Source organism: Macaca fascicularis, chromosome 15 (genome assembly GCF_037993035.2).
Source record: "Macaca fascicularis isolate 582-1 chromosome 15, T2T-MFA8v1.1".
Classification (NCBI taxonomy): domain Eukaryota; kingdom Metazoa; phylum Chordata; class Mammalia; order Primates; family Cercopithecidae; genus Macaca; species Macaca fascicularis.
Genome location: NC_088389.1, coordinates 66,022,412 through 66,036,505, shown reverse-complemented (window position 1 = coordinate 66,036,505; position 14,094 = coordinate 66,022,412). Strand labels below are relative to the sequence as shown.

Genomic DNA, 14,094 nt, shown 5'->3' with positions numbered 1-14,094 from the left:
ATTAATTCAACAGCTGAATGGGGGATAGGACAAATGTCCTTATGCTCATGGAATTTTAACGCCAGTTTAGCTTCTATGTTAAGAGCTGGAGAGCAGCATCCGTCAAATCTGGTGGCTGCAGCAGAGCACTTCCCTAGGAACCGACTGCACACGCCCAATTCAGAAGGAAGTGCGCACTGATTCCCGGCAGCCGACTCCCCTTCACTTAGCTGCTGCCACCCGCCCTTACCACGAAGTGACCGCCAATTTTTTAACAGTGGCTTCACCCGACGTCTGCAGGCCCTGACACTTGGCTCTGGCGGGTGCGCGGTCTCCCTACCCCCGGTAAGGGGCTCTACCGGCCCTGGACCCAAGATAGGACTCCTGCCTGGCGCCCACCCGGAGCGGCGGCGCCCCAGATCCGGCCGTGGGCGGCGGCCCCGCGCGTGCGCCGCCCGTCCCCGCCGTGGTCTGGCTGTGCGGGCGCTAGAGGGGAGCTGGGCTGTCCCAGCTTTCAGTGCTGGAGGGACGGCCGCATGGGGCTTCAGAAAGCCTGGGCGCCCAGCAGTGTTAAGGAGCGTGTGCCCATTTAAAGACAAAAACACTATTTTTCAGGTTTGTACGAAATGAAGTTGTAGAAAGATTAACAAGGGTTACCTGGGAAAGGCAGATTTTCAACTTAGCGTTTACATGTTCACCCAGTGCATTATTTTATTTAAAAAGAAAAATATATACTTAATGGCTCCTAATCCAGCTCTGTTTGCCTTGTCTCCCAAGACACCTATCATTTGCCCAGCACATACCTTGCCGCTATGCCACACTGCAGTCCCCGGGAAGGTTTCCTGTGCTTAGATTGCCTCCCAGTCCCTCCAGGAAGCCTTTCCCAACCCTTTCGCGTTAAGTGCCCCGCCTCTCATCATCAGAAAGGTGACTTGAGCTTTTATCAGTTTTAGTTACTCCTTTTAATATGCTCTTCTTCCCTATGTTTAGGCGAGTCTTTTTTTAAACCATATTCAGCACTTGGTGCCAGCAACAGAAGTGTTCCATAAAAATTCCTAGAATAAACCAACACGTGCTGACTAGATTCTCTATCTTCATAAACGGTGGTACAAACTATGCATAACTACCAGCTTCATGAGGTCAAAACTAAATCAAAAATTCTTCTCAAAGACTTTTAAAAATTTTTTTTAGCATAAACTGTTTCCTCTTTCTAACTTCAACTTCTCTAAGTGAACGTTTCTTTCCACTGGGATGGCTGTCTACATTCTCAGGAATCCTGAATTCATGACTATGTTCAACTCCCACGACCATTTTAAAATCATCAAAATGGCAGCAAATGACATTACCTGGGCCAAAAAGCTGCAGGTTTTGTGGCAAATGGGAAATGTGTTACAGAATATGACTGGGAAAGAGGGATTTCTTAGTGTCGCTCAGAATTAATTCAGCAAACACTGAACATTACTACGTGCCCCACATAGGATCATACTGCATTTCAAGTCACAATCAAAGGTAAATTACAAGGCTGGGCACGGTGGTTCATGCCTGTAATCCCAGCACTTTGGGAGGCCGAGGCAGGCAGATCACCTGAGGTCAGGAGTTCAAGACCAGCCTGACCAACATGGTGAAACTCCCCCCCCCCAACTAAAAATATAAAAATTAGCCAGGCATGGTGGCATGTGCCTGTATTCCCAGCTACTCGGGAAGTATCAAGAATCGCTTGAACCTGGGAAGTGGAGGTTGCAGTGAGCTGAGAGGGCACCATTGCACTCCAACCTGGGCAACAGAGCAAGACTCCATCTCAAAAAAATAAAATAAATTTTTAAAAAAAGTAAATTACAAGACTGCAAAACTTTAAAAAAACCTTCCCCATTAGTTTGTACCTAATAAATGCTAACATTTAAAAGGGGGCACAAAAGGCCTGTGGAAACAAGAACTCACATTCTTGAAAGTAGTGCCTAGCACAGTATCTTCCTCATCATCAGAGGTGCTCTATACATCTTTAGTTGAAACATGAAACAGACATCCATATGCAAAATATTTTCAAGGGTTTTGTTGACTTTTACATGTTTTTCTTTAGCTAACTGGTAATGATGCACAGTACAAAGGAGACTTTTCTAAATCTCAAGTACTTTTGCTAATTTTTCTTTGAAACAACAGCACATTTCCAATGCCAAACCATCCCCTACAACGTACAAAGGGGAGATGACAAAACTCTGAATTCTTGTAACGGATCCTGCAACTAGTTCTATTCAGAAGATGGAGACAATATTCCCTGGAGTTGACTGAACATGTGAGAAGGCACAGCTCAGAAGGAAAGCTGAGGGCAGTGAAATGAGAACCTATGCATCACCTGGCCTTTTTACATGTTAGTCTATCCTACTATCCCAGGAATTCACTTCTGCTATACTTGAGATTCGGGGATAATAATGTCACTCCTCCTCCCAAATTCTAAGTAAATATGTTAACTAGATGAGCATTTATTTACATTTTAGAACAAAGTCTCCAGAAAGGTATAAAGTTTATTAACATCTTCAAAAAAAAAAAAAGATGGGCTGGGCATGGTGGCTCATGCCTGTGATCTCAGCACTTTGGGAGGCCAAGGCGGTTGGATCACTTGAGGTCAGGAGTGTGAGACCAGCCTGGCCAACACGGTGAAATCCCATCTCACTAAAAATACAGAAAAATTAGCCAGGCATGGTATCACACACCTATAGTCCCAGCTACTCAGGAGGCTGAGGCAGGAGAATCGCTTGAACCTGGGAGGCGGAAGTTGCAGTGAACCAATATCGTGCCGCTGCACTCCAGCCTGGGCAACAAGCAAAACTCCATCTCCAAAAAAAAAAAAAAAAAAAAAAAAAAAAAGATGGAACAGAATACAGCTACTGAATATGATATAGTTCCTTATTTACAAGTTTTACTATAGGAGGGACATTTTAATCAGCATTTCAAATAATCAAAGGAGTAGAATTTTTTTCTAGAAATATCGGTATTTCACTCTCCAGGTATAAGATTAATGAAAACATTAAGTGACTGCACCAGTTAGAAGATAAACTAGTACCTTAAAAATATATTAAAAAAAGGAAGGGATACTTGCTACTTAAACATGAATTTTCACAAAATTATTCTTGTGACTAATTCAGACAATCTATTTGCTTAGAAAAGTGGGCCAAAAAAAAAAGAAAGAAAAAAAAAGCACATTACATGACTATGCCTTCATTTAAGTATGTGCTTTCACTGATTTAAAAAGGAAAGTTGAATTATGGTTTCCAGAGCTTTAGGAGTCCATCTTCACTGTAGGTAGCAATCAGGTTCTGATGAGGGTGATGTGCAATACCAATCACATCCTTCTCGTGCACCTGGAACACGTAAAGCACAGGGTTAGGGTGTACAGATCTGCAATAAATCACTCTGATGACGCTTCCAGAGCTGGGTGGAAGGGAAAGAGATCAAGGCCTGATATTCCAAATGGCATAGGAGAAAGATGGAGGAAGGTTTTCCAACTCACATCACATTGTGACATAATAAGAAATAAACTTTAGGCTGGGTGCAGTGGCTCATGTCTGTAATCCCAGTACTTTGGGAGGCGGAGGCAGGTGGATCACTTGAGATCAGGAGTTCAAGACCAGCCTGGCCAAGATGGTGAAACCCCGTTTCCACTAAAGATACAAAAAATTAGCCAGAAGTGGTGGCATGTGCCTGTAGTCCCAGTTACTCGGGAGGCTAAGGCAGGAGAATCACTTGACTCCAGGAGGCAGAGGTTGTAGTGAGCTGAGATCACACCACTGCATTCCAGCCCAGGTGACAGAGTGAGACTCCTTCTCAAAATAAAATAAAATAAAATAAAATAAAATAAAAAATAAACTTGTTTAGTGTTAAGCCACTGAGATTTGGGGATCATCATAGCAGCTGACATTAATTTTACTTCTTGAATTTAACATGGAGCTAAATGTTTTAAAACAATGTTTTTTATACTGAGGGTCACATTGATAGTAGTCTGGAAAAGGCACATACTTCAGAAAGACACAAGTCTTACCATATTTCTTTAGATGAACTTAGTAAGTAATACTCACTGTCAAAGTTCTCTCCAGTTTGCCAGTGACCGTACTGAAACAGTAGAGCACAAAGTCCTCCCCTACACAGTAGATCCATTCACCACGGGGAGAGAGGGCACAGCAAACAAAGTCCCCACCTTCTCTTTTACCAGAACTGAAGCTTCTGACAATCTAGATCACACCACACCCCAAGACAAAAACATCAGGATTAGTAGCAGCTCAACCATGTGCAGCCTTTTCAAGTGACATTTTTACGTTGTTATTTTGCACTTTGGTTTACTATCATTTGTAATTAGATCTCCAATCCTGTTCAGCATGTGCTAACTCCCCATGCCTGGGAAATATTCAATAGATAAGTAATCTAAACTAAATGGCAGACAAAAATTTAGAATTCATACATCCCACATCACCAATCATGCCCTAAAGAGACATATTACCCTTAAGCAAATTTCATTGCCATACATAAAACAATTTTCTAAATCAATATACCAGTAGTTCTCAAAGCTTTCTGGATGTCTGCTCCCCAGTTTCCTCTAACAGAATGAGAAGCTTTCCCCATGCAGGATGATACTTTGTCTCTAAGACTTTGCTTGCTCTATTGATACAACATTAAAAGCATCATAAACCAAGCTGAGAGAAACCAATCTGAAAAGTCTACATACTATATTGCTTCCATTTCTATACCATTTTCAAAATGACAAAATTATAATAATGGAAAACAGATCAGTGATTGCCAAGGGTTAGGGATTGGAATTAACTTGAATTTAAAACATGATACCATTTACATTAGCAGCCCCAAAGTGAAAATACTTAGGTATAAATCTACCAAAATACATACAATATTTAAATGAGGAAAATTACAAAATTCTGATGAATGATATCAAAGAACTAAACAGAGAGATAGTCTATGTTCATGAATTGGAAGACTCAATATGGTAAAGACGTCAGTTCTTCCCAACTTAATCTATAGATTTCACACAATCCCAATCAAAATCCCAGCAAAGTATTTTGTGGATATTGACAACCCAATTCTAAAGCTTACACAAAGAGGCAAAAGACCCAGAATAGTGAACTCAATATTGAAAGAGAAGGACAAAGTTGGAGGGCTCACAATAACCAACTTCAAGATTTACACAAAGCTATAGTAATCCAGACAGTGTGGTATTGGTAAAAGAACAGATCAATGGAACAGAATACAAAGCCCAGAAATACACTCAACTGATTTTTGACAAAGAAGCAAAAGCAATGTAATAAAGAAAAGATAGTGTTTTCAACAAGACATGCCATGACTGGACATTTATATGCAAGAAAATGAATCTAGACACAATAAAATAAAGACCTTACAGTCTTCACAAAAATTAACTCAAAATGGATCACAGACCTAAATGTAAAACTCAAAATTGTATATAAAACTCTTAGAGGATAACAAAAAAGAAAATCTAGACGATCTTGAGTTTGATGACTTTTTAGATACAATTCCAAAGACACGATCCATGAAATAACTGATAAGCTAGATTTCATTAAAATTAAACACTTCTGCTCTGTAAAAGCCACTGTCAAGAAAATGAAGCCAGATGCAGTGGCTCATGCCTGTAATCCCAGCACTTTGGGAGGCTAAGGCGGGAGGATCACTTGAGGCCAGGAGTTTGAGACCAGCCTCAGCAACATGGCAAGACCCCATTTCCACACACACACACACACACAGTCGGGCACTGTGGCACATGCCTGTACTCCCAGCCACTTAGAAGGCTTAGGCAGGAAGATTTCTTGAGCCCAGGAGCTCAAGGATGCAGTGAGCTATGACCATGCCACTGCACTCCAGCCTGGGCAATGGAGCAAGACTCTGCCTCAAAAAAAAAAAAAAAAAGGAAGAAAATGAAAAGACAAGCCACGGATGGGGAGAAAATATCTGTAAAAACTAGATTTGATAAAGAACTATTATCCAAAACATATAAAGAACTCTTAAAATTCAACAGCAAGAAAACAACTCAATTGAAAAATGAGTCAAATACCTGAAACAGACACTTCACCAGAAGTATACAGATGACAAATGAGCACACGAAAAGATTTCCACATTTCATTAGGGAAATGCAAATTAAAATGAGATACCACTACACACCTATTAGAATGGCCAACATCCAGAACACTGACCACACCCAGTGCTGGTGAGGATGTGCAGTAACAGGAACTCTCATTCACCAAGGGTGACAATACAAAATGATACATCCATTTTGGAACAGTTTAATAGTTTCTTACAACTAAACATACTTTACCATACAATCCAGTAATCACACTACTTAGCATTTACCCAAAGAAAGAGAAAACATATTAACACAAAAATCTGCACATGGATGTTTATAGCAGCTTTACTCACAATTGCCAAAACTTGGAAGTCCTTCAGTAGATGACTGGATAAATAAATGTTATTCAGCATTTAAAAAAAAAAAGCCGGGCATGGTGACTTACGCCTGTAATCTCAGCACTTTGGGAAGCTGAGGTGGGTGGATCATGAGGTCAGGAGTTCAAGACAAGCCTGGCCAAGATGGTGAAACCCCGTCTCTACTAAAAATACAAAAATTAGCAGGGCCCAGTGGCAGGTGCCTGTAATCCCAGCTACTCAGGAGGCTGAGGCAGGAGAATCACTTGAACCTGGGGGCCAGAGGATGCAGTGAGCTGAGATTGCGCCACTGCACTCCAGCCTGGGGGAGAGGGTGAGACTCCGTCTCAAAAAAAGTAAATAAAAAATAAGCTATCAAACCATGAAAAAACAAGGAGAAAAATGCATATTATTAAAAGTCAAAATGAAAAAGTTACATATTTTATGTTTCCGACTACATGACTTCCTAGAAAAGGCAAAACTATGGAGACAGAAAAAGATCAGTGGTTGCCAAAAGTTAGTGGGGAGGGAGGAAGGATAGAAAGGGCATAGAGAATTTCTTGGAAGTGAAACTACTCTGTACAATTCTCTAATGGTAGACACCTGCCATTATACATTTGTCCAAACCTACAGAACATACACCACCAAGAATGAATCCTAATGTAAACTATAGCCTTTGTGTGTTAATGATGTACCAAATGCACGTTCATAAGCTGTAACAAACATACCACTCTGGCACGAGATACTGATAGTGGGGAAAGCTGTTCCGGTGGGAGGGACAGAGGAAATATGGGCACCCTCCGTATTTTCTGCTCAATTTTGCTGTTAACCTAAAACTGCTCTTAAAAGTCTGTTTTTTAAAAAACAACAAATTATGACAATGGAAAACTGATCAGTAGTTACCAGGGGCTAGGGTTATGGGGAAGATGTAAGTATAAAGATGTAGCGTGAGAGTTTCTTTGGGAATGATAAAACATTTCTGTATCCTGGCCGGGCATGGTGGCTCACACCTGTAATCCCAGCACGTTCGGACGTGGAGGCAGGCAGATCACCTGAGATCAGGAGTTCGAGACCAGCCTGACCAACTTGGAGTGAACCCATCTCTACTAGAAATCCCAGCTACTCGGGAGGCTGAGGCAGGAGAATCGCTTGAACCCGGGAGGCGGAGGTCGAGCCGAGATCACGCCATTGCACTCCAGTCTGGGCAACAAGAGCAAAACTTCATCTCAAAAACAAACAAACAAACAAACAAAAAACCAGTTCTGTATCCTGATTGTAATGGTGGTTACATGACTCTATACATGTAATGAAACGTTACAGAACGATTATATCCCTGCTTAAAAAAAAAAAAAAAAAAATGCATGTTAAATCTTAGATTTAACCAAAACTGGTTAAATCTAAATAAGATCTGTAATAGAGTTAATAACTGTACCAATGTCAATTTCCTATATATGATCATTGTATTATCATTATATAAGATGTTATCCTTGGAAGAATTTGAGAGAGGGAAACATGGAACTCTTCTGTACTACTTTTGCAGCTTCTATGTGAATCTAAAATTATTTTTTCGAAATAAAGTATTTTTAAAAGTCAAGCACAGAACTATGAAGTGTGCTCAGCAGATGTACTGGACAGCTGTAGCTACTATGCAGTGGCCCAAAAGATACTGCAGACCAGCCATCTCAGCTATGGATTCTGAACTACTACTCCCATCAGTTATAGAACTCAAAGAATGGAAAGACAGTACTATACACCAGCCCCTGGGTCTTCTCTATGGTCAGCAAGATCCCCAAGTGTCCAGGCCAATAATCCAGTAGCACTACCATACATACCTAGGACTTGAGTCCTCAAACTTGATGCTTCTGACGCCCCCAGTGCTACCTCACAGTCCACAAAAGTGAGATTCCTTGAGAACCTTGCAGGTTTTCTGACTAAAAATACACTGAGGACACTGCTGCCTTTCTCCTATTAGTGTTCCATTTTAGAGCGTGGTAGCTAGGAGATGTCCTGAGTTGGTAATCCGTACTACACTGTATCCCCCTAACTCAGACAAACATTGTTATCTTAAAATCTTCAGTGAGGTTCTGAAGGAGGCTTAAAGACAGATAGGAGCTTCATTTATCCAAAGGATGAAAATGCTTAATATACAAACACCCAGGGGAAAGGAGATCACTTTTGAAATACCAAAGAGATAGTTTACAGAGCTACAAATAAATCCAAAAAAGCTACTCTTGGCCACTTGTATTACTTTTCCCAGTCTTTTTACAGAGAAAGGAACCCAAATTTGGTTATTGGGAGGGTGGGCCTGGACCAGGATGTGCTGATTTGGGAATGGCCCACAGGTCCTGTGCAAGGGTACTTCTGAACACTCACCTGCCCCTGCATGTTCATGATGACCACCGTGTTTGATCTGTTGCACACCACAAAGTGCTCAGGGTTTTTAGGAAGTAGAATCACACTGTTGACAGTAATATCTGTCCCCGCGGTGCTGCCCAGGGATTTAAAGGTATTTGAACATTCTGTGGTCTTCATATTCCAGATCTACCACACAAAAATTTAAGTTACAAACCTTTTTTTAGATACAAAAATGTCTAAAGTTTTAGGGTTTAAAACATTAACAGGTTACTAAAAAAGAGTAGAAATGACTCAGGGGAAAAAAGTTTCTTACTTGATTTTAGGTCCAATCAAATATCCAGCACTGCCATATACAGTTGTCCCTCAGTATCTGTGGGCGAATTGTTTCCAGGATCCCCTTTAGATACCAAAATCCAAGGATACTCAAGTCCCATATATAAAATGATGCAGTATTTGCATATAACCCATGCACATCCTCCTGTATGCTTTAAATCATCTCTAGATTACTTATAACACCTAATACAATGCCCACACACCACTTCCTTTGTATGGATTCAATGTAGTACTTGGCATGGGGCAGATTTAAGTTTTGCTTTTTAGAACTTTGTGGAATTTTCTTTTTTTCCCCCAAATATTTTCAATTGGTGATTGGCTGAATCCATGTTCCAGATACAGAGGACCAACTGTATAGAGTAAGTATTCATCATGTATTTGTTGATGAATTGGCAAAAACAACAGTCACAAACTAAAATTTAAAAACTTTAAAAAAACTATGATCTTTTCTAATACCTTTTTCCTTAGCCAATAGAGCTGTCTCTCTCTTTAAAATTAGTTGTTTGTCAACACTGCTACTGTCATAAACAACCAGAAAGCTACCCTTGTCTGGATATCAAAACCAAATAGGGGGTCAGGCATGGTGGCTCACGCCTGTAATTTCAGCACTTTGGGAAGCCAAGGCGTATGGATCACTTGAGGCCAGGAGTTCAAGACCAGCCTAGGCAATATAGTGGGATCTTATCTCTATTTAAAATAATTAAAATAAAATACAAACAAAACAAAAACAGGAGCTTTTCTTTTTTTAAAATGAGATGAGATCTCGCTATTTTGCCCTATTGTCCCCGCTGGCGTTAAACTCCTGGGTTCAAGCAATTCTGTCACTTCAGCCTCCTGAGTATGGGACTACAGGCAGGTGCCACTGAGCCTGGCTCAAATAGAGGCTTTTTAGCTTGAGACTCTATCCTGAGATTTTGATGTGGTAGGTCTAGGGTGAGGCACAGGCATTTTTTTTAAAGCTACAAATGATTCCAATGTACAGTTTATACTGACAATGACTGAATAGAAGTCACAATGTTAGCACACACACATGAGGAACTTTGAAGTGGAAGCTACTCTTGGCCACTTGTATTACTTCTCCCAGTCTATCTTTTCACCTTGTCCTTCTGGGCTCTTATGAACTGAAAGGGTTAAATCAGGTAGCACAGAAATCTGAGATGTGCTTAGAGAAGGGATGGACCAAACATTAAATAGCATTGTCCAGATACCACTCAATTCACCAGGCACAAAGTCTCTGAGGCATGGACTCTGCTGTGTTTCCTCTGTGCCTTCCACAGAGCTTGGCACAAAGCAGATGTTGAATAAATACTCATAAACAGGAGAAAACAGTTGCCCTGGTGTCAATACCGTTATCGCCTGCCCTAATCTCCTCTGAAGCCCAGATGCTTAGAAGAAAAAATGAACATTTCAGGAATTAAGAATGCTAAGGCTTCCAGTGTTTTCCATTCAAAAGGTCAGTGACATGCTTTGCCCCACTCACTGCAAAACTAAGGGGGAAAGACCACAAAATAAAGAAGCTTAGACAAGCCATCTACCAGTGGCATTTACAAGTTGTGAGGCCCATATGCATAGCATGAGAGCAAATCCCATGACTGAAGTACTAACAGCTTTGCATGATTTTTCCACTCATCCCAAGGGAGCATACATCTCCTGCCTTCCGGTTTCCGGTTCAATTTCCAATCACGAACAGCATTTTCAGACGGTGGTCTGACATACATATGTACATACATACATATATATACACATACATTTATTGATTGAGACAGGTTCTTGCTCTCTTGCCCAAGCTGAAGTACAGTGGTGTGAAAATTGCTCAATGCAGCCTCAAACTCCTGGGTTCAAGTGATCTTTTCACCTAAGCCTCCTAAGTAGCTAGGACTACAGGTGTATGCCACCACACCTGACTGTCTGAATTTTAGATACTTAAATATGTATCTAAAATGTCTAGATATATGTGTTAAAATGTTTTGTTAAAATGTCTAGATCTTCTGCCACAAAGTACTCACTCATATAAGGCAAGTCAAAAAGATTAGGTCCAAAACGTAGAGCTTGTCTCAAAGATCTCTAATAATTTTCTATTTGGGTTTCTCATATCTTTTCTAGGAAATGAGACCCTCTCTAAAAATAACTAAATCTTTAAAGGTACTGAAGATCCATTACTTTCAGCAAATTACTTACTAAATAACTATCTAGGAGAAGGCTTAGTTTTACTCAACACTTCTCCTATTCCTCTATAAATGCTACTAGGAAGGCTCTAAATTTGGGGACCAGGAATGCAGCGAGGCTGTGCAACAAAAAAAGAGATCTATTTATCAGGCCACTGAGCCTTTCGTGAATTTGACTGTTAGCAGGTAGACCACACCTATGGCAAAACACATTTAACCACCGTGTGTATCTGTGAATGGGGGATGGCTTAACTTTAGGACTCTTCACCCTTCCTCTTTTCCTACACATGAGAAAGTTCGTTTGGATTGAAAAAGTTTGAGATTGGAGTCCCAAGGCCAATGGGAATTACCCACAGAATACTGTTGTTGTCTCAGACTCACCTCAATTATGGCTAAAATAGCCAGTAAAGAGGTTTACTACAGCACAATCATTCCCATTATCACCACTGAAAACTCCTCAAAGGACAAAGATGGGGTAGACATCCCAAAATAAACCGAAAGCAAATACTTAACCTTTACAGTGCCATCAGAGGATGCACTAATAATGTAATGTCCATCTTGTGTAAATGTTGCTTCGTTAACAAAGGAGGAATGGCCACGAAATTCCTTCAGTGTTTTCCCAGATTTTAAACCATGAATTCTACCAAATGAAAGTAAATGAAAAGAACAATAAATATTTAATATCTTATGGTTGTGACCAATGATTGAATGCATTTTAGATAAATTACAGAAGCTCATGTTATAATATTAAGAGGGCTATGTGATTGTGTACATGGTATAATTTTCATTATATCAAACAATCAAACAAAAGCTTTGCAAAGAAAGAGGCTGGAAGAAAACATGCCAATACCACCACAAGCTTCTGTTCAGGGATAGACCTCTAAAAAACAGGTTAACAGAAGACTGAGATCAGTGGGTCTCAGCTGAGTCCCAGTATAACAGACCCTCTAAAGTGATTATGATACAGATAAGTCCATAGGACCATATTCTGAGAAACATGAATCACTGCTACCCCCTTTCAAATCTCTCCTCTGGGTAAAGACACAAATGGACAAAACAACAACACTGTGTGAGTTGTACTTTGGGGACATAAGGTCTCACATACCTTCTCTCTCCGTATCACACCATCATGGTAAAAGCATAAGGGATCACTAGTACCTCCCTCCAGGGCCTCATTATATCAAACTCAAGTGAGAACAGTTTTGGGATTTTTACTTACCTAATTGTCTGGTCAAAAGAAGCACTAAGGATCTGACTGCTATCCTTAGAGAAGCTTAGACAGGTGACACCCTTACTGTGTGCCCTCTCAAATCTCCTTAAACACTGTCCACTCTGAATCTTCCATACCTTTATTTGAAAAAAAAAGAATTTAAAAAAAACTTGTAAAGTGTCCTACTATAGCCCATAGAGCCAAGTAAGATGCAATGCTCACTAATGTACTGAAACAGCATTAAAAATGCATGCTAATAGCTGAATATGATGTGTCTGGTTCACGTAGTACAATGGTAACTGAATCCTTTGAAACTTAAAACTCTTTTCATGTAAATTATTAAAACAAAAATATAGACTGTAAGTTCACTTAGCAGAGACCATTTCTGCAATTTTTGTAGCCCAGGATGTATTTCTAGCATTAAATACAAACCACAACAAACTGGCTATTAGATCATCTCCTTAAAAAAGAGGTCAGTGATTTTGATTTTTATACAGCAAGCCAGGATGGTACAACAGAAAGGGCTTAAGCAGATGTGAACTAAAGTCCCAGATCTATCACTTACCAAGTATGCGACCTTAAACATGTTACTGGATCACCCAGGCAGAGTTATTATTAAGATTACACAAGAAAAAGTAAAGTGATTAGCATAAAGCTGATGCTCCATAATCAGTAGCTATTATTGTGCTGAATATCATATACAGGACACTACCCCATAGCAGAACATTCAAAACGTCTACACATGAGAGGCTGTGGCACTAACCCATACCTTGATTTTTCCATCTTGGGCCCCAGTTGCTAACATTTCTGTATCTCTGCTGAAACACATGCACAGGACAGCATCATCCATCATCATAAAGTTATCCTGGGCCTGGTACTTAAGATCCTAAAGAAACAATGGTTAGCAGTTATCAAAATAACACAAAAGTCAAGGCCCCAGTTCTCTACAAACTCACAAAAACCAGGGCAATGGATTGTACCTACTCTAAACCCCCAAAATAAACAGAAGTGCCATGCATACACGCTCCTAGTAACTAGTTCCTAGTGATATTGCTGGGGATAAATAATTTTATACAATTCAAATTAGTATTATTAAAAATACCAACATACTACTCTAGATCTTTTGCTTACGATTTTTTCTAGGCAAAATTTATCTAGTTTCATATTTTACATATTTAATAAATTTGAATTTACCTATTTCTGTATGATGTGGGAAACTAAACTAATATTTTTTCCAAATCATCAGCTACGTTTCCTGAAACAGTTTACTAATCTATTTATTTGTGATGCTTCTTTTATTATCCATTATTTTTCAAATGGATTATCTTTCTTTTTTCTAATTATAAAGTGAGACAGCTACCTGGTTCAAAAAATAAAAGCAAACTATACAGAAATATATAAAGTAGAAAGTAAGGCCGGGCGCAGTGGCTCACGCCTGTAATCCCAGCACTTTGGGAGGTCGAGACGGGCAGATCACGAGGTCAGGAGATCGAGACCATCCTGGCTAACCCGGTGAAACCCCGTCTCTACTAAAAAATACGAAAAAAAAAAAACTAGCCGGGCGAGGTGGCAGGCGCCTGTAGTCCCAGCTACTCGGGAGGCTGAGGCAGGAGAATGGCGTAA

General features: G+C 40.1%; 1 protein-coding gene across 2 annotated transcripts in view; it reads right to left on the bottom strand.

Annotated features, from left to right (window-relative positions):
- Positions 1–664: 664 nt before the first annotated feature.
- SMU1 (SMU1 DNA replication regulator and spliceosomal factor) overlaps positions 665–14,094 on the bottom strand; it is a 32,142-nt gene continuing 18,712 nt past the window's right edge. Inside the window, exons 7-12 of one of the 2 annotated variants that reach the window (XM_005581534.5) lie at positions 13,241–13,357; positions 12,481–12,608; positions 11,775–11,901; positions 8,782–8,949; positions 4,050–4,202; positions 665–3,335 (exon numbers count right to left, since the gene is read on the bottom strand). In XM_005581534.5, the coding sequence (XP_005581591.1) occupies positions 3,237–3,335; positions 4,050–4,202; positions 8,782–8,949; positions 11,775–11,901; positions 12,481–12,608; positions 13,241–13,357 (792 nt within the window). In that variant the 3' untranslated portion in view covers positions 665–3,236. The remainder of the gene's footprint in view (positions 3,336–4,049; positions 4,203–8,781; positions 8,950–11,774; positions 11,902–12,480; positions 12,609–13,240; positions 13,358–14,094) is intronic. The other variant, XM_015437084.4, reaches the window with a different exon arrangement.